The sequence below is a fragment of the Lepidochelys kempii genome, chromosome 22, assembly GCF_965140285.1.
Source record: "Lepidochelys kempii isolate rLepKem1 chromosome 22, rLepKem1.hap1, whole genome shotgun sequence".
NCBI lineage: Eukaryota > Metazoa > Chordata > Testudines > Cheloniidae > Lepidochelys > Lepidochelys kempii.
The window spans coordinates 13,024,553-13,045,633 of NC_136401.1; the positions used below are offsets into that span (position 1 = coordinate 13,024,553).

The following is a 21,081-nucleotide window of genomic DNA, read 5'->3' on the forward strand; positions in this document are numbered from 1 at the left end:
CTTTATTTTCATCCTGTTCAGCTGGTAGCATCTCACTGTAGTTGAGATTTGTTCTAGGAGGGAACTCCCTGAGTATTTAATATATACAGAACCGGGCTTCCCATAACTCAATGCTACGTCCCTCATTGCATTTTGGTGTTAAGGCCACAGTGGCATGGTGAGACTTTACGCTGGGACAAGACGAGCTGACATGGGAACGGACTTTTGTAGCAGTTGGTGCTTTGCTCGAATACTGCAGGCTGGTGACTTCCAACGTGTTTAAAGACACTGATATGACTGGCAAAGTTTCTTGATTTTGCTAACAGCACTGAGAAGCATATGGAACATAATGAGCAATTTGACTGAGCAGCTGGGCACCAGCAGATGCAACTAAAGCCATAAGATTTAGGGTATAGAACAGCCCCTTTCATGTTCACCGCTCAAGCAGAGACATCAAGATTTGACTAATGTGCCAAGAGACAGATCCCCAGGACCATCTCTGATGGAATAGCTGGAACTCCCCACAAAGCAGGCGGCATTAACTTCAGCAGAGGACAAAACCCCTTTTTAGACAAGCCACAATTCCCTCCTGTTGGAGCCAAGTGAGAATTTCACCCTCCTCGGATGGACTAGAATTAGGATGCGTAAGAGCGAAGGGACGACAGTTCAATTCCTTTCAGTAAGCCAACGTTTGCCTCCAATGGTGAACGCAGGGTTATAGCTTCATTTTAGAAGCTCGTGCTCCCGTAACATTTCTCTATTTGGTGTTCTCTGATGAGCCGCACATTATGTTGTGCTGCTGAACAACAACTGGTACCGACAAGGCTAGCGGTTGCCCTCCTCTGCACCCAGCTTGCGCACACATTACTCCATGCCTTATTTTACTGAGAGAGTTTTCAGTTTTAGATCAACGGGATACAAGCAAGTGTGTGGCTGCTATATGCAGGCAGGTACGGAGTGAACTTCTCCAAATGGTTCTGACAATGGAACTCAGTCCTGACCAAGACTGACCCCTGTTACTCCAGCCCAACAGCTCCTGCGCTTTCAGTCCTGAACCGAGAAACAGTTCTAACCTGCAGCACCTAATCTGCTGCTGGTCCCCACTGCCACACAATTATAGCGATATCGCTCGGCCTTGACCTGTAGCAGCCCCTGCCATTTCTCCATGTGCCTCTTCAAAGAAGATATCAGCAACTGTGACATTTACGATGCTAGAAAAATGCCCACTAGACATTAGCATGAAACGCCATCAAACTCATTTCCATTTGTTCTCTAAAATAGGACTCCCCACTCCTCCATTTCCAGCCACACATCACGAGCACACTAAACCCATATTTCACCATAAATAGAGTTTGACCTCAGGCGTCGTAGATGTAAAGAGTGGACAATAGCAGAGGAAAGGACAGCTACTCGCCAACAGATTTAGAGCCTCTCTGCCACCCTTTATTTCTGCAGTCAACTCCAACTCTCCTGTTGTGGTTGTTTCCAAGACTGGCAAAAGACCTCTCATGCCTCCTGCCCCTTCTGTAGTGTTTTGGGCAGCAGCCTATGCAAAAAGACCATCTAGAATACACCATGTGTGATGCAAAGGAACCTGCCCCTGTACTTATTCACTCTGAAGCACTGAAGGTAGCTTTAAAAATGCAGCAGGTACTTTCTACAAGGTTCCGAAGTGAACTCAGATCCCAGACTCTGCAAAGCATCAGGTTTGGGTCAGAAGAACTAATGGAGACATTCTCCTGGTCTTCAATTTACCACACTTCCCGATGAGCATGAGTCAGAACCATATGGACAGAAAGTTACTGAAGGTGCCTCACCGTTATTGAGGGAGTGCACAAAGCAGCCAGCTCCTGAGTGTGCAAAGGACAATATCTAGAAGAGCGAGTTAACAAAGCTTGCACGCCTCACCACTCCTCCTCAGTGGAGCTGAAACAAGAGTCTCCAGTATCCATAGCAAGAAGGGCTTTATCCCTAGGCTAAGAGAGCAGCTCCACTAGTCCAACCCAGCAAAGAATCTCTGTTGCTCTTCTTCAAATGCCTTTACGTGTCGGAGGTTAGAAGAGTAGCAGACAAAGCCCAGGACAGAACTGCAACCCACCTCCACCAGAATGGGAAGCCAAGTCATAAGAAGAGGCAGGAAGACCCCAGGGTGCAATTTAAAAAAAGTTTTCCCTCCCCACACATCTTCCCTGCCTCTCTTCCCTTGAGCAAACAGGCAGAGAATTTAGGCAACTGCTTGGCATGTAAAGGTCCAGTCTGAGAAACCATCTAGACAGCCTATATCCCACAGGTTCAAATCCTGGCTAGGTTTACTCCATCCTTCACCCTTCCAAGATTATAAACTCCATTGATATACATGGGTTCTTTCATGCAAGGAAATATTACAAGCTAAGATCCGTTGTGTGCTGCATGGACACTAAAGATCCCATGAGACTTTTCTTAGGAGTAGGAGTTCCCTCTTCCCCTCCAGTCTTGTGCGGAATTGATTGCTGCCTCCAACCCAGAGGCTGCTGTGGGTATATCACTTGGGATCGGCTTAGGATCCTTCAAAATCAAAGATGCTAGAAAAACACAGAAGTCACTCCCTTTCCACAGAGCTGCTACCAAGCCACCCCCACCGCAATGAGATAAAAAGGAGCGGATAACAGCGGGCATCCCGTCTACAGGTCTGCAGACAGCACAACTCATCTACACAACGGACTTCACCATGCTGACAGGAGAGGAACAAGGGAGAAAGGAGAGGAAAAGAGGGGTGGGAGAGGAGAGGAGAGGACAGGAAGAAAAAAAGATCACAGCGGGGGAAAAAAGATAAATGAAATCAGGAGTGAGAAAATAAAACCAACGAACAAAAAAAAAAAAAAAAAACCACTCAGACAAGAGGACTCAACTTCTCCAAGCGAGAGTGGCTATGAAACACATGTAGAGGATCAGCACACAGACGGTCTTTAAAGGGGAACCTACTCGTTTCCGACTCAACGTGAGGAGTCGTCGTCCCCCCCACGCTGGGGGTGGGGCAGCTCCCTCCCCCATGGGATGGACATGGCTTTGCCACTTGCTCCTAGGAGGCACCAGAAGCTTTGCACGCCAGCTGCTGACTGTGCTGTCCCACGGGAGGAGCGGAGCTGGGGTTGCCAGCACTGGACAGCCTGGGATGCCGAGGTAACACAGGTGCTCGCCTGCCTTCCCTGTGGGTTTTGGGTTTCCTACCGCAGCGAGAGGACAGAACCAACTCTTCCCCGTTAGGAGACGTTCAGGCCACGTTGGGTTCAATTAAAAGAAAGGGGAAAGTTAATTGGATCATGGCATAAAATTACCCACACCCTTAAATAAAACCTGCCTGCCCTTCGCACAGCAAGAGATATTGCAAAAGCCTTCCCACTCCAGCCATGTCAGGGGATTATAAATGAACACCGCATGCAGAGAGTCACTTGTATCCCTCTATTTGCCCCCATCTGCCTGATCTGCATGCATCCCCACAGAGGAGATCCCATTCACCTGCTAGCAGTGCCCCGCTGCTGATGGGTAAGCCACCACAGAGCTGGTAAACCACGTCTCCCCTCCCCGCTTTCATTACTGCGGCATAAAACCTGGCTAGTCTGGTATATAGCTCCAGTGCTCTGATCCACTGACAATTTTACAACCCTAAATCAGAAAGAAATTACTTGGCTGTGCTGTTTATGGGATTCCTTTCTTATTAGCGTGCAGGATTTATTATCCCTCTGCCTTCCCCATTCGAGATAATGGCTCTCTCCCTCCTCTAGCTGAGGGAGAGACTGTCAGTGAACCCAGGTTCGATTACAATGGGTTCTGCACCCAAGTCCCAGAGTAAGATGCATTTCAGTCCCTGGCCTTTGCCGGTGGACATTTTTGTGGCTTGGCTGCTGCGGAAAACTTTTATAGGCACGCATGAATATCTCGGCCTGGAATCGGTGCAAGAAGAGGATTGAAAAGGCTTCAGGGCTGCCATGGGTACCTGGAGTGGGGTGTGGGGCAGAAAGTTTCCAAGGCTGCCAGGGCTAAACAGAACACCCCGAAAGGAGGGCCTCTCTCTCAGTGGCTTCTGAAGCTCTGCAGAAAGGACTGAAGCGGTTTGGTTGGCAGCTATGAGGGCAATGCTCCAAAAGGACACAGTGGTAAAGAAGTCCCTGCTCCCTCTGTCAGTCGCCCTCTGCACTCCCCGCCAGCCAGATGGGCCTCAGTGCGATAGACCCACCATTCCGACACCTAATTCTCTCCCCTGGTTGAACGTCCAACTCTGTATTGCCCTCCCACCCCCCCGCAACACACCCTCCTGACATCCCCATCTGTCTCCCTCATCACACTTCTCGGCGAGAGCTAGGAGGGTTGTATCCCTTCGAGTGTCACTTGCTGCTTTCACTAAGCTGTGACGCAACACTCGGTGGGTCTCTTATCCCGCCACGCAGGCCCACGCTGGGGCTAGGAGCTGGATATCTCACCCTTTGATCAGCAGCTGAGAGTGTCTGTGAATCTGCTGCTCCGTGGGTGCATGCAGGCTCTCCGATCGTGGAAATAAAAGCAGACCTGGGACACTGCATCCCTGGTAGCCATCACAGTTGGTATTGGCCCAGCATGTCACTTCAGTTGACCTTCTCTTCTGGTCTTCAGAGTTAGTAAGGGGTAAAATCAAGCTTAGTGCACTGAAGAACTCAGTGGACAGAAGACGAGGAGGAAGCTCAAACACTACAAAGGAGTCTGGAAACAAGTTCCTATTTCTGTCTTCAGTTTCAGTTCCAGGACCTTGCTACATCTGTGAAACTGCCCCCAGAAAGTCTCCAAGAGGTATTTTCCTGGAAAAATCTTGCAAGATTTGCTTAAGTCACTGTAATCCTGGTTAGGTTTGAAGCCAACTTGCAAGGTTTCATTGAGGAAAATTTCAGAGAGATGAGACTTCTATTGTAATTGAATTATTACAGTTCAAAACAAAGCTTTAACACTGATGAGCTGAAGCTACGCGGCGTACTGCTGCAATCTGCAAAAGGAAAAACCCCAGAACTCCTCCAGTTTAATACAATTTAGGAATTTTGGGAATGAAGGCGAGGGGGGAACCCTCGGCTATTAAAATAAAATTGGAGAAGTATTTTGAAATTGGATTCCCTTCACTGAATTCATGGAATGAGATCATGGTCCCAAATAACTAACTGTTTGCTAGCTGATGTCAAACAGAGAGCTACTATTAGGTGCTGCTGAGCATGTGCCCGTTTTGTATTCTTAGTCCCTTATTTGTATCCGTATGATAAATCCAGTATTTTAAGATTTCATTTTCAAATAGCACTGAACATTTATATAACACTTTCACAGACCATTTCTTGCCACTCATATTACTATCCCCACTGCCAGAGGAGGAAACTGGAGGCATAGACAGGTGAAGCGACTTGCCCAAGGTCATGCGAGTCAGTGGCAGAGCTGCGATTAGAACCTACATGTTCCTGGCTCCCAACCCCATTCAATCCACTAGACCATGCACCTCCCTACACAATACAGAATGAGGAGCGGTCTCCCCTCCTCACTAGGCTTGCCCCCACAAAAGTCACAGCCATACCAAGTCTTTCTACCTGTATCCCGACCATAGGTAGGCCTCTCTGAACCCATGATAGCCCTGAGGCACTGGTGAGTGGGGAAATCCAAAAGCCACAGAGACCATGTGTGCAAAGGTTTTGTCCTAGTATTTTACAATTCCTTATTCCCCTTTAAAGGACGAGATGGGATTGGAAAAGCCCCTTCCACGCCCCGCTCCCCACCACCCTCCGACAGCCCCCACGCCATCCTTTCGGACATGGATCACCCTTACCTATTGAGCTGAGGAGAAGCTTGTCTCGACAACACTGCCCAGATAGCTGAGATTAATCAAAAACAAAGCAGTTAACAACACCCGCAAGGAGCCGAGCTCCGCAACACATCAGCACGTCAAAAATGCCAAAGGAGAAGAAGTGGGGAAACAAACAAACAAACAAAAAACCCAAAACCAAACGTGGCTGGAAACGAATGGGGGAAGAAACAAAAGAAAAAAACAAAGCAGATGAAAACACTGCATAAAAGCGCAGACAACAGTGCTCTAACACAGAATTGTCCTGTGACTTCCCTATAGCTCATCAAGGTATCCTGGCTATATTAGATTGGTTGGAGACATATACAAATATACATATATATATATACACACACACACACTCACACGAGATGATATATACATATATATTTTTAAAAGCCACAACAGAATTGATTTGGGGTTGATTTTGTTACTACAGACGCCCCTCCAATATAAGCACCCCTCTCTGACCCATTCATCCAGTCTCCAGAAGTCAGCAACCAACAACAGTGCTGAATGGGCTAATTGGGTTTCTAAGGATTTAAAGCTTCCAGGTACCAGAGAGAGTAAATGAAATGCAAGGGGCACCACAGGGTGAAAAGCCAGGCTCCCACCTGCAAACCATGCGGTTTTCCTGACATGACACTAACCTCCTACACCTTAGCCAATGCTGGCTATGCAAGCTTGAACATCGCCCTTCCTCCTTGCCTGCCCCAAGGTCCTCTCTCCACTGAGTTTAACTGCACTGAGCTTATAGTTTACTTCAAGCCATTAATTCCCTGAGCTCCACGAGTTGAGGGATCAAGAGATTAAACCCCATTACTTGAAAAATAGAATTTAAAACAAAAGACAGAGGATGGAAGGAAAGAACATCTACAGGATCTAAGGTGCTGTGAAAAAGACGAGGGAAAGAAGAGGCAGAGAAAAGAGAAGAAAAACAGAAAGACGCTTTGCCTGGCGCAACCCTGGTACCTGGAAAACCAGCCACTGGAGTTTAGCGCAGCAGCCTCGCTCTTTGGGGCAGGATCTCTGAATACCAGCAGCTTCCTGATTTCCGCTCGGGTGAATTTCTTCTCCTGACATGCTGTTCATAGGACTAAATCCTTGCACCCTCTCCCCGCCCGAGTCTTGGGGCTGCAGCATCGCTTTTGGAGATGGAGAGGCAAGGTGACCTTTGCGGCCATCTCTGTCGTTCGTTATAGTCACTAGACTTTGTGGGAAAGGGCAGAAAGAAGCCAGGGAGCCAGGCACACACTAATGTTCCAGGAAAGTCAAGAGCCAGGAAACAAGAAAGGAAACTGCCGGTGACCCTTGGTCACTTACCCAACAAGCACAGGTAACGAGACCCCTAATCTAGTTCCTTACATGGAAAGGCCCTTCTCCGCACATCCGAAGACACAGATTCCCAATCCCCAAGAGACTTGCGAGGAGAAGAGCAGCTGTTGAATGACCGACTGTTCCTCTGCCTATTTAACCCACTATCGTGAGCCGTGTCCTAACCGTGCCAGTAGCAAGAGCCTCTTCAGAGCAGGGTCCTACCAATGCCAACTGGAAGTCACCTCCAAAAGGGATGCTGCAGCGTGTCCAAACAACCTCTATGATTTCAGATGATGATGATGATGATGATGGGGGGAGGAGGAGGAGGGAGTTGGGGGCAGTGGGTGAGGTGGGGTGGGGAAGGAAAGGCAGATAAAGGGCAGCTAAAAGGATTCATACACACTTACCCCGAAGTGGATAATGTTGTTGGTGTTGGCTCAGGTCTGAGAATCTCCTCTCCAGCCCTCCTTGGAGAGGGAATTTGTCCAAAGACATCCATACTGTCCCCGGGAAGGGAGGGGCACTGAGAGGAGGGGTAGCCAGTGGCCAAAGAGGTGAAGGCCACGGCAGGTCGGTAGCTGGGGCTTTCCCCCCTGCTGCTTTGAGCCGGGGAGCCGGTCGACGGGGTGGACTTGCAAGAGAAGCTGACTGCTGCGGGGGGCTGCAGGGTGATCTCCGACATCTCCGCTTGCTGGATGAGACCCGGTCGCGGTCTGGCACGTGCAGTCAGCTCCGGGGAGCTGTTGCGGGAGCTGAGGGGGCTTTGGGTCAGAGGGGAAAGCCTCGAAGGTTGTAGCACCACCTGATGTAAACTGGGCTCAGCCCTCCTGACTTGCCGAGGGCTAGGCCGAGGTCTGGGTTGGGGCTCATACCACCTGGTGTCCAGGCCAAATGTGCTTGTGCCACTGTGGCTGACTGACTCGGACGGTTCATGGTAAGGCAACACGGGTATGCCCATACCTTGACTGGTATGTCTTAGCTGCCCTTGACTCGCCATAGGTTGCATAGGTTTGTCCTGCCATTTGGTGGTGGTGGGCACAGAGGGTTGGCTTCTGCCAGGTGGCTTGCCAGTCCAACTCTTTGGTGCCTCCAGGGGCAGAATGCCAGGGTAGGATGCAGGGACCTGGAGGGAGGAAGGGGGCGGGCCCCTAGGAAGACAGGCCGTCAGCTGCACACACTCTGTCACCTCGCACTGGTGGAGCTGTTGAGGAAATATCATGGGAGAAGCCTCCAGGCTGCTGAAAGGGAACTCAGCCCTGCCCCATGGCTCAGGAGACCGGCCCCCTGTTGGCGTCTGGGTCAGGGGCAACGTGCTGTTGGAAGCATTTTCTCCATTCTCCTCTGGGATGGTAGGGTGTCCAAAGGGCCCCTCAGGGTGCAGAGGAGGGGAGGACATGACAGAGCTGAGAGGGCTGACCTCTGGCATGTAGAAGGGCGGAGGGTCCATCTCTCCAGGACTGCTGCTGCTGAGGTAACCATAAAATTGGCTGTGGTGGAAAGGCCTTGGAGCTGGAGGTCTGGCCTGACCAGTGGCCTGCAGGCGGCTCTCCAGAGCACCTGTGCCCTCTAAGCCCCTGTGGAATCTGGGGCTGTATGCTGGTGGCTGAAGGTAGGATTCCTGGCTGGAAGAGAGAGGGGTCAGCTGAGATTTGAGGGCTGTCACAGAGGAGGGCACAATGGGGTCGTCATTCTCTTCATCTGACTGGCGAAACTCAGGGTACATGTCTGTCTCCTCCACAAAGGGGAAGCCCTCTATCCGGCGGGTCTTGAGTGAGGGCTCCATCTCTGAGGGGTCCATGACAAAGCGGCCATCAGGCCCACGGCTGATGAGCTCAATGGGGGTAGTAGCCTCGGCTTCAGCCTCAGCCTTGGAGACACTGTACTTCTTGCTGCTAATGGCCCTCTTGGTCTTCTTGTAAAGGGACAACTCCTTCTCCTTGCTGGGGCTCAGCATACGCTTGCCTTGTTGGCCTTGGTCATCAGAGGACTCCGAGGGGGGGCGGAGCGTGCGGATGCTCTCGGGACTCACTTTACCAGAAGACAACCTGGACCAAAGAGGAGAGAAACCAAAAAAAAAAAAAAAAAAGAAAAAAGGGTGGGGGACGGTCATGGGGAAAGGAGACAAATCTGGGGCTTGCGCAGTGGGATCACAGGCCAGGAGGGCACAAAATGAAAAAGCCTTAATTGGTCCCAGAAGAGGGAGGCCTGGAAGAATTTAGTGTGGGCATTATTAAGATGGCAGAAGCTCATGTGGTTCTAACATAGGCCCCAGCAGTGTGCTGGGCAGGGGCATGTGTAAGACAGAAGACAAAACAGGTAGCCACTACTTCTCCCCCCTTGACTGCCAAACAGAGAAATGTTCCTTATTCTCTCATCCCTCCCTCAAGCAGACAATCCACTGCAATTTCTTGAAATTAGCTCCACAGACCCATAAGACTGAATGAAAACACGTCCAGGGCTTGGCTTCAGTTTGGCTAAGTACCCAAAGGTTTGTATGTTCATTTGAATTATCTGAGCCTCTTGCAAAACTAGGCTGGGAAACCTCTCCATAAGATCTTCTCCCTCATGTGATTTCATTTCTCGTGCTTCAGATTGCAGTTGGGGAAGAACAGCACAAGAACATCCCCTCTTGCAGTATTTGGCAACTTCCGATCCCAGCTCACACCATGAGAAGAAAAAATACTTATGATTTTCCTCCAAGCCAGGAGGGTAAGGATTAAGGCTTGAAAAGGGAAGAAGGGGGCAGCTGTTCTGAAGAGTCCCCCCCGTCCCCCGCCGACCACACACAAGTCTTGGGACAAACAGGATTAGAGACACAGACTCAGCAAATCCAATTGAGACAATGGGGGCAAGGAAATTTAAAAGTGTGGTCTTCTCATTGAAATGGGAGAGCCCACAGGAGGAAAAAAAATGACAACAACAGTAGAACAAGATAAAAAATACCAAGTCTCAGGGTCAGCACAGGTCTCTTGCATGATGCTCCTGAAGCTACCACATGAGGTGATCAGAGGCCAGACTACTACACTCTCACCAAAGACACCCCCTGTCTCTATCTACCCTTGCTGGTGGACGCACTGAGTACTGCTGATGGGCTCTGGAAGGAGTTGAGACTAGTGGGACACAACGATCCAGGGTCTTTAATAGAGTGTGGGGAGAAAGATAAAATGGGGGAATCTTCAAGGCAAAAAGAGTTGCTCGTAGAACTCTAAATTTCCCAGTTGAAGAAAAAACAAAGGTGAAATATTCTTAGATACAGTGAAACTTGCATTAAGGATCCACAACTTCTTTTAAAGCAGCCACTTAAAAATTGCCAGTATAAGGCTAACGGCATATTGGGCTGCGTTAGCAGGAGCATTGCCTGCAGACTGAGGGAAGTGATTATTCCCCTCTATTTGGCATTGGTGAGGCCATACCTGGAGTATTGTGTCCAGTTTTGGGCTTCCTACTACAGAAGGGATGTGGACAAATTGGAAAAAGAGTCCAGCAGAGGGCAACGAAAATGATCAAGGGGCTGGGGCACATGATTTACGAGGAGAGGCTGAGGGAACTGGGCTTATTTAGTCTGCAGAAGAGAAGAGCGAGGCAGGATTGGATAGCAGCCTTCAACTACCTGAAGGGGAGTTCCAAAGAGGATGGAGCACAGCTGTGCTCAGTGGTGGCAGATGACAGAACAAGGAGCAGTGGTCTCAAGTTGCAGTGCGGGAGGTCTAGGTTGGGTATTAGGAAACACTATTTCACTAGGAGGGTGGTGAAGCACTGGAATGGGTTACCTAGGGTGGTGGTGGAATCTCCATCCTTAGAGGTTTTTAAGGTCAGGCTTGACGAAGCCCTGGCTGGGATGATTTAGTTGGGGAATGGTCCTGCTTTGAGCAGGGGATTAGACTAGATGACCTCCTGAGGTCTCGTCCCACTCTAATCTTTTATGAATTCCACCTCAAAATAAAAAGTCCAGCACTACTCCCTTGGGAAATCTCCTACAACAGGCTTCATTGGTAACTACCTCCTCTGCTTCTGCTCTAAAGCCAGGCAGTCTCTTGCAGGCTATTTTTTTCCACAGACTTAGGGAACACCAAAAGCATCAGACCCCACGATCAGCAGATTTGAGATACTCAACAACATTAGATATTTCCATTTCCTGTGAGCAGCATCCCTATAAAGAGGGGTCTCCAAAACTACCAGATAGAACACAGCCTGAGTGGCACCTCTAAGGCAGAAATACTTACGGAGACTCCAGACTCTTTCTGCAGTGGGTTATCGAGAGAGGAGGGTCTGGAAAAGAAAAGGGGGAGTAAAGAGAGAACTCTAAAGAGGCACAACTAGGCAGAAAAAGGCATCAAAAATCTTACAATCAACAGCAAGAAAGAAAGAAAAAAAAAAGACTTGACAAAAAGAGGCCAAATTTTGGTTGATTTGTGCTTTAATAGTCGCACACAAACAAACAACTCCACACAGTTTCCTATCAATCCTATTGTCACCAAATCACACACACTAGAGATTTTTTTTTTTTTTTTTAATTTAAGAGTCCACCCCCTGCATCCCCAGCTCATGTGAATTTCCCTGCAGGGCATTCCTATCCCAGTTTATATAACTTAAGTGATGGGGCTTCCACCGCTTTCTCTGGGTGATTCTCTACAGCCGGGGTGGCCAAATTTACTGACCCTTGGAGCACATACAATAAATCTTCAGAAGTTTGAGAGCCGCAAAACACTCTCAACCTGCCCCGTGGAGTGGCAACTGCTGGGGAGGCACACCTGGCTGAAGCCCTGACACCTCCCCCCCATTGGGGGCTCAAGCCATGAGACCACCCCTCCCTGCAAGGCAGAAGCCCTTGGCCCCACCACCCTGCACAAGGGTGGAAGCCCTGAGCTCTCTTCCCCAGTCTGGTCAGTGGAGAATGCCCGGGGAGGAGCACAGAGAGCTCTGCAAGCTGCACCTTAACTGTAAAAGAGCCATAACTTGGCCACGCCTGCTCTAAAATGCAACAGTTCTCACACTATATGATCCATGAAACACCAGTGATACGAGCAGCTGGTCTTGGTGGCCCTCAGAAGGAAGTGACTTAAGAACCAACCACTGGAGAGCTATGGGAAGGGAAAGACTCTGCAAGGAGGTTCTCACCCCAAGAATGAAAAATCCCCAAACCTAAAACCCACTGGCCTAACCGATATCACCATTAGGAAGGGTCCCCTGCCATGTCAGCCTAGATACCTCTCAATTTCATCTTCATCCCCACCTTGCCTCTACCATTTCTGATCACAAGATGTTTCAGACAGCAGCAGAGGTTCCAATATAGCCAGAATGCATCTCTTCCCTTACGCTGCTCTAGCGCATAACCACTCTTCTCCTCTCACAACAGTGAGATGTCAGGGGATCCTCAAAGCAAGCCTCCAGACCTCAGGACACATTTTTCATCAGTTGTTAATTTTTTTACCCATCTGTTCAGATTAGAGCCGAGGAATGTGGGGGAGGAAGGGCCAGGATCCAAACAGTCACAGCTGATGGATAAAGTTAGGGCAAGCTTCACCGGAATACGCTCGGGAGAGACAGACAGGGAAGATGACCACAAAATGCCACAGGAGAAAAAATACAAAGTAGCAGGCCTCACCTTTCTTGCGCTTGAGCTTGCGTTTGCGTTGTTTGTTGACAAAGCAGGCAGTTAGTGTGCTGAAGAGGATGGCAGCAGCCAGAAAGCAGATGGTGGCAACAATGCCCGCCAGCACGGGTCGGGCCAAACCATCGTCCGTCAGGTCGGGCGGGGGGAAGATGTCTGCAGAAAAAGGAGAACCCTCTGAGTTCTAAAAGAAACTGTTCTCCACAACCAGGGTCCTGATCATTGCCTGGAAAGTGAGGCTTACACAGGGTGTGTAAATGAGTAGCAGCATTGGACGGTTCAGGAGATTGGTGCTCAGGTTCAGAGCCTTTCCCAACTAGGTTACTGGTTTAAATCCAGCCCAGAGCGGTAGTGAGTCAATGTTGTTACTCTCAGATGCCTGGGAAGTGGTCTATGAGATACTTTTGGGTCTCCGCCCAGAGCCGAACAAAGACCTGTCCACATGACAAAGAAGCGTCATCGCTATTGGCAATCCACTTAACTGGAGAGCAGTCAGCACTGGAAGTAGCAGTGGAAGCTCTGCAGGGGTCACCTCTAGGAGTGAAAGGGGAATTCAGCCACTGTGGCCCCATTCAGTCTTTTGTCTTTCTGAGGAGACGACCAACAGGGAGGCCAAATGTGCTGGTAGTTTTGGTTTTTTTCCTGTGTTCTTACATCGTGCATATCACTGCGGTATGCAAGCGACCCAGAGTTAACGTGGACACCTGCCGACTGGACATTCACTGAGACGCTCCCTATTAGTACTCACAGGCCACTGAACAGTTATCCAACAACTCTCAGTGTTGGCTGATCTGGCAGGATTTGAATCAGCAAATTTGACAGTAGCTTATTCAAGTGTGTGTACACAATTACTGGGAAGTGATTTTACATGGTTTATGCTAACTACTTAACCTATCCACTTAGCTGTCCCTGGAAACCTGTCACTAGCACCAGCTTGCAGAACTTTTTGGGCTGAGACAGTAGTAACTGACTTTGTGTAATTACACCTGGCCATAAACTGAGGTCAGCTACACACCCAAGAGCTAGCAAATTCAGGCAGACAAACTACAATAGAGGAATCTAATCTTAAAAAAACAAAAGTCCAGTGTGCAACTTGCATCCAGCCAAGTGCTTCTGCATAACACCACTTGAGGGCAGTGCTAGACTGGATCTGTCCTATACACAGCATAATTGAAGAATCATTGGTCTCATATTGTGAGCTGGTATAATTTAGGTTCCCATAGTTCTTATTTCCAGCTCTCCTTCCCTGGATTATATTGCCTTCCACCACAACTTGCTATTTTTGATATGGTGGGTTCTCCTGAAGACTGAGAAATATTCCTGTGCGCTACGGTGTATGCAGGGCTGCATTGTGCTTTCTTCTGCTGCTGTGTGTTACAGTCCCTTTCGTGGAGCTACAATGTTTTTGTTTTTATTCCATGGTGCAGTATCGCACTGCCCTTCATGCAGCTTTCATTTTCATGTCAATGCGGCGTATTCCCTGGGTTGGGGCACTGTTCTCAGTGCACGTGGCAGAACTGTGATGCACTGCGACTCCCTGCTTCGGGCTATGCTCCGTTATTCGGTTCCATATTGTACTCTGTTACAGTATAGAACACCGTGTTTTGCTGCTGGCCTATTGTGCTACTGTGTTGCGCCGATTTGTTCTTTCCGATCGCAAGCTGTTCCATTCTGCATAGCCCAGCAGTTTTTTGTGAATGTAATCATGGGAGTTGCAGAATACTCAGTTTCTAGTGAAGTCAGAGGGCTCTCAATTCAGGATCAGACCCTGCATCTCACCACACTGCAATACTGCCTTTCCACGTTGAGCTCTGTGCTTAAGTTGTTTGGGGCTGGAAGGATGGAAGGACACTTACCTGTACTGGAGACACCTGCAATGTTACTAGGCTCACTGATGAGGTCCTGCATGACAGCCAGAACTCGGAACTCATACCAGGTGTCCTACAGCACCAAACAACAACAAAAGCCACTAGTCAGAAGCTTCCTTCAACAATTTAGCACACCAAAATGCCTTCTCCAGACTAGAGAACGAATCCTCAACATTGTTCTAGAGGGACTGCCCTTTTTCCCCTGGGATGATAAGGGAATTGGTTCTTCACTGGGTCTATGCTTCGGGACACCAAATTAGCCCCTACTGTGGAAATAAGCAACCGACATCCTGAAAGTATTCCCCGAATGCTCTCCCAGTGCTGCAATACAGATGGTGCACAATCAGTAACCCAGGCAAAGGGCCAACCCATTATAAAAACCAAAGGGCACTCAGACCGCCTCTTACCTGAGACAAATCCTTGGCAAAAAAGTCACTGTCACTCCCCAAGATAGCATCGTCCAAGATCTCCCACCTCTCCCCTACGCGGAACTCCATGATGTAATGGTCAATTGGAAAGCTGTGATTGGCTGGAGGAAGCCACGACAACAGGACTCCTTGCTGCGTCCGATTGGCTGTTAGGCACCTCGGTGGGGTAACCAGCACCAGGGGTTCTGGAGTTGTTACAGGGAATGCTGAAGACACACAGGACAGGGAGGGGATGGGGCAGAGAATGCTTTTAGTGGAGTCAAGAAAAAAAGAGCCGTATGCTCTACAACTGGCGACTTTCTCCACTTCCTTTCAATGTGCACATGCGCCCTTCTCTTCGGTCATCCTTCCTCTGCAGATCCAACACCACCTGCAGCTGTGCTGGTTAGGATTTAAGCCTCCAGAGCTGCGACTCCACAGGTCTCAAGGCATACACCAACCAGCTGCAAGTTTCACAGGAAAGGACGACACAGTGGAGGAGCACTAAAGGTAGCATATTACTTTCTCATAAGCACTGGCCATTGGCTGCTATCTGAGACTGGATAACGGACTAGAGGGACTCTGCTCTGATCCACTACGGCAGTTCCTACTGCTCTGCAACTGTAGGTTTAAGACATGCAGCCACACAGGTAGCATCAACAAGTCTTTATGAGAAAAAGGAACAGCCACAGATACAAGGAGGTGAAGAAGAAAGAGGGATACGGTCTCAGAAAGTCCACTCATTCCTGGATCTTTTTGAGACCACCCACAAGAGAACCATCAGGAATGGCCGTGCTGTGACCTGGACTGAGATAGGGTGTACATTACAACCAGTTAGGGCCAATGAGTTTTGGTTACTATCAGCCTGGGCTGCCTGTGAAACAGAGACCTGAAGGTGAATGGTATTGGGGTATGGAACTCCTGAGCCAACAAGTCTCCACTCAAGACAAGATTTCAACATTTATCTCTGTGATCTGGTGAATCCTGTGGTGCTTGATGACTAAGCCATTGGGCATATTGGTTCTTGCATGGGCAATGTCACTGGCACCATTAACATGAGAGCGGGTCTACGGAACGTGACCAAAGTACCCTGCCTCATCTCACCACCCATCTCTATTCTCTTCATATCCAGGGACTCTCTGATTTCCTTTACTAGCTCCATGATGTCCCAACTCACCGAGCGTGTTCACAGTGACCACCTCACTGAAGGCGCTCGTACCCAGTTTGTTTTGAGCCAAGACACTGAACTGGTAGGCGGTCTCTGGTTCCAGAGTGTCCACCAGCAGCCAACTAGGACCAATTGGTACCGGAAGAGACAGCCAGTCATGGGGTCCAAACTGTGCTCTCTTCGTCCTGGCAAGAGAGGAGACAAACAACTCAAGAGGAGGTGCTTTTGAGAGAAAGCATGAATGAATGAAAGAGGACAGACAGAGAGCCAATCCCTTAAGCAATAATGGAACTACCCTGAGTGACTGGGTTTCATACACCAGCAATATGTGAGGACAAGGTGCTGAGATTCTGCCACCTTCAGAAGTGAGTTGCCTTGAAACTGGGTCAGAGGAAAGAGATTGAGACGAAAAATGTTTGCTGGGCCAAAGGCTCTCTACTCCTTCCCACGGTACGCCCAGTCAGAAACACACCTTGATTTACAGGGACACTCCTGCCAGCCCTCCCTCATTACACCAGGCCCTTAACAAAAAGCCCTTTCAGTCTGACAATGGCCACAAACTTCTCTCCCTGCTCTCAGTGGGTATCCAGAGGCAGATCCTGATTACTGATCCTGACAAAAGGTCATTGTTACTTTTTATTCCTGGTGTCACTGCCGCAGCTATGGCAGAGAGAGGCAGAGTCTATTCGGCCTCACACTTCATCAGCAAAATTAACTAAGTTCCCAATACAGAGCAATTCCTCCCACACACACCCCCCGCCCCAATGCAACCCCACTGGAGACATGGAGCCAAATTTTAATAACCAGTACATATGAGCAAACCAGAAGTCACTCCAATGAAACCAATGGTGTTTATGCTGGGGCAAAGAAGAGGAGAATTTTAAAGACAATTGGCCAGATTCTCACTTAAACCAAGGCCCGGGGCAACGTAAAAGGGTTTAAAAGCGAGAGTGAATTTTATTTACATTTCTGAGCAGTGTAAAGGAGCCTTATCACAAATTAGAATCCATCCTAATGAGTTTACGCAGGCATTACGAGGACAGAAACAGTCCTCGATAATCTTCATAACTGGTGATTAAGCACGTGTCAGATTGGGGCGGGGGGGGTGGGGAAATCAGTCAAGTTGAGATCTGATCCCAGGATTACAGGGCTAGCAATAGTAGTTAGGGGGAACCCTTCACTCTCCCCTGCAAAAATAAAAACAAAACCCTACATCTTTTCACTTTGAAACTGAGTAAACGTGTTTGAGACAAATAAGGAATTCCTGGATGCAATTTTTAAGTCATTTTTCAGACAGAACAGCACGCTTTCGGTGACATGTCATTTAATAAGACTAGCTGCACTTTAAGACCATAGAGGGCAAATTCTCCAAAGTAAATGGAGTTGCATCAGCAGAGGATTTGGGCAAAGGTCTGTGTCCCATATTTCTTTCCCTTGATCTCCTTTTTTGCCTTCTGATGGTGGCTACCCTGGCCAGCCAGCAGGCAGAGATTGCAGTTGCAATCCTCACAGAGACTTCCTCTGACTCCAAACACATGGCTTTTCAAACTGTGAACACCCGACTGCCATATCCACGCAATATAGGATCCAGGAATCCAGCAAGAAGAGCAAAGAAAAGGGGTGATTTTAATGTATCTAGGGAGACGGCAAGAATGACAAAGCTCATTCAGCCTGGGAAGATAGGTGCCTCTTGTTTCTCAGTCTGCACCTGCCTCTTCCAACCACCACTACTCCATCTCCTCTTTCCTCACAGCTAACTGGTAGCAGGCATCCTAGCATGTCTCCACAAAGGAAAGCTTCTGCTAGTGGATGGTACCATCCAGAAAAAATGGGAACTTACTTGTACAGTAACTATTGTTCCTTGAGATGTACTGTCCACATATACGTTCCAGTGTAGGTGTATGTACACAACCAATGCGTTTGACTCAGACTTTTGCCAGCCATAATCATAGGTGGCATATGCACCCCGTTCACCCCTTGCACCAAGCCAAGGGCATAAAAGGGGTGCGGTTTCTGCCTCCCTTTCTGTTTCTTCATACCACCAGTAAGTTGAAAAACCAAAGTAGCGGGGAATAGGGGAGGGTTGTAGAGTATTTGTGCGCAACACATTTTGAAAAGCAACAGTTACTGTACAGGTAAGTAACCATTTTTTGTCCTTCGAGTGATTGTGAACATACATTTCACGGTAGGAGACCCACCAACAATTCCAACACAGGTGGAAGAACTTCAGACTACTTGAAGAGAACCTGCAACATCCACCTGTCGAATCTGGCGCCATCCGGAGAAGCTTGAGTAATAGCCAAGTGCCTGGAGAATGCACACACAGATGACCACGTTCCAGCTTTACAAATGCCCGCTATAGGGATGTAGCTCAAGAAGGCTGACAAAGTGGAATGAGCCCTAGTGGAGTGGGCTGTTATCCTCAAATTTGAGGAGAGACTTTTGCCAGATCATAGCAACGCTTGACAGTGTGAAATCCAGCGTGAAATACGCTGGGCTGTAACAGATTGCTCTTTCATCATCACAGCATAGACTACAAATAGTCTGCGAGAGGAGCTGAAAGAATGCGTGGTCCAGGTAAAATGACACAATACACAAGAAATGGAGCTTCTCTTTAGTTTTGGAATAATGAAGCTTTGGGAAGAACTTGATTTTCTTGATACATCTGTTTGGCTTTCTTAAGTCCATAATGGCCAAAGACTGCCTCTTTTCCTAGGGAATTAGGAAGTAGCAGGAATAGAAACCTTTCCCTCCATGATAAGGAACTTCCTCTATTGTTTCCCGTGTTAATCAATGTACTTCTCGGTCTAAAAAACAATCTCATGAGATTGATCCCTGAACAAGAGCACAGAGGATGAGTTGGGGAAGGGGAGGGTGGTAAATTGGGTAACACATCCCTACTTTACAAGGCCGAGCACCCACTTGTCCAATATGATCTTGGTCTCTTCACTGTAAAACAAACAAAAAAAAAAAACCAAGAGAGAGATGGGTTCTTCCCAAACGGGGGTCTGAATGCATGAGATGACACACAGTTGGTACGTTATCCTAGACAGGTGTATCAAAACGCTTGTTTCAAAGTCACTTAAATCTGGTGAGAAGCGCCTGTTACAGACGATGTGGTGGGTGATACCTAGAAGTCTTAGACCTCCTTCTACAGGTCTCTGCTGCTGTTAGGGCCTGTACTTTGTTTGGGGCTTAACTTGCTTCCTCTTTTGTAACTGAGGGTGGACACACAACAAACTAAGGCTCACACAAGAGTGTCTTAACATGCACATTACGTCACCGGTCTTCTGAGAGAACAGTTGAGCACCTTCAAACGGCAGAACTTCTGCTGCATTTTGCATCTCTCTTGGAATGCCAGAAGCCTGCTGCAGCCATCAAGCTTAAGGCAGCATCCGACATGTCGATTGGTGCTTAGAGGGAAGTATGAGCAGCGACAGGCTCTTCAAAAACAAATGGCCAAGAACCGATCCCTGTATTCCTCAGGCAGTTTGTCCATGAATTTGGAAATCGCTGGCCAGTTACTAAAAGTATATTTGGACAACAATGCCAGATAATTTGAGACCCTTATCTGAAGGTTCTCAATGGTATATGCCTTTCTACCACACAGATCCAGCCTTTTATAATCTTCGAGGTAGCCTTAGCATGAGGCTGCCTGGAATGCTCATTAACCACCGTGAGCACTAATGAGTCTAAAATGGAATGGGTAAAGATATAATCAAATTCTTGCTGAGGAACCTAGGCGTATCTGTCCGCCCATTTCTCAGGGGATAGGACAGAGACAGGTATCTGCCAAAGGGTCTTCGTAGGTTCCAGTAAAGCTTCATTATTGGAAAGGTTAACCCTTTCAGGAGTGGGAGTTTGCAAAACGTCTAATAGTGTGTGAGGATTGTCTTGCACAAGCTCTGCTTGTGTTCCCAAAGAGAGACAGCCACGCTCCTAACTAGATCTTGAAAAACTTTGAAGTCCTCAGGAGAAGGTGATGTTGACTTTGGTGTGGTGGCCTCATCTGGAGAAGAGGAAGAGATATAGATAGGGGACAGCTAAAAGCTCCTTTCCAGTCTCCTCTTCTTCTGTGGGTTCCATTAGAGAGAATTTGTAGGCTTAGAGAAGTGTCAACCCTAGGCACTAGAGGAACAGGAGAAGGTGACATTCTTCTGGATTGAGTAGCCGACAAGGTTTCTAGATATTTTAGGAGCAGGCCAAGGGGCCCCAAGAAAGCCAGGGTGGACAGTCCAGTCTTTTAACAGACCACCATGGAGGAACACCGAACTGGAGCAGCCTTATAATAAAGATCTTGCTCTAGAGTTTGGGAAATCTTTAGAACACTGACAGTCTGGAGACCATCATGACAGAAATATGGGTCCAGGTGACTGTCTATCATGTTCAAAGTCTAAAGAAGGGGAGATGCACCCCTCTTCAGTAAAAGGAACAGCAGTCTCAGGAGGCGTTGGAGCAAGTCTTGGCACCTGGTGTTATCCCAGAGGAACTGATGTTGACGACGTATCTGACCGTGCTGGTGGACGGAGGTGGTCGGAATGCAGATAAAAGAGCGAACATTGACAGCTCCCGCAGCGCTGATGCAGTACACACACCCATGAAGCGGACGGAATTGGCAGGACCACGGCGACTGTAGACAATGGTGTCAGTAGTGCCACTGAAATGGAGGCCACTGAGATGGGGACTGGACGATGCAACAGAGGAGAGCCCAGGAGAGGGACACACCAAAGGTCTTTTACTGTGAAGAATGCCTGGGGCAGCGAAGACACCAACAGCAGAACTAAGTGCTCGGCTGCTAAAGCTGGTAAGGTCTGAGACAGCTGTCTTGCAGGTAGGGGTGAAGGCACCAGTCTCAACAGCCCCTCTGGTGCTGGGGATAATGGTGTCACCTCTGATGGTAACTGAGT

At 48.5% G+C, this 21,081-nt stretch overlaps 1 protein-coding gene across 1 annotated transcript in view; it reads right to left on the reverse strand.

Moving 5' to 3' along the window:
- Nucleotides 1-21,081, reverse strand: part of IGSF9B (immunoglobulin superfamily member 9B) — a 103,085-nt gene that overhangs the window by 12,888 nt on the left and 69,116 nt on the right. The window contains exons 13-18 of the mRNA XM_073320740.2: nt 16,184-16,359; nt 15,007-15,233; nt 14,588-14,672; nt 12,726-12,887; nt 11,344-11,389; nt 7,528-9,165 (exon numbers count right to left, since the gene is read on the reverse strand). Coding sequence (XP_073176841.1) covers nt 7,528-9,165; nt 11,344-11,389; nt 12,726-12,887; nt 14,588-14,672; nt 15,007-15,233; nt 16,184-16,359 — 2,334 coding nt within the window. The remainder of the gene's footprint in view (nt 1-7,527; nt 9,166-11,343; nt 11,390-12,725; nt 12,888-14,587; nt 14,673-15,006; nt 15,234-16,183; nt 16,360-21,081) is intronic.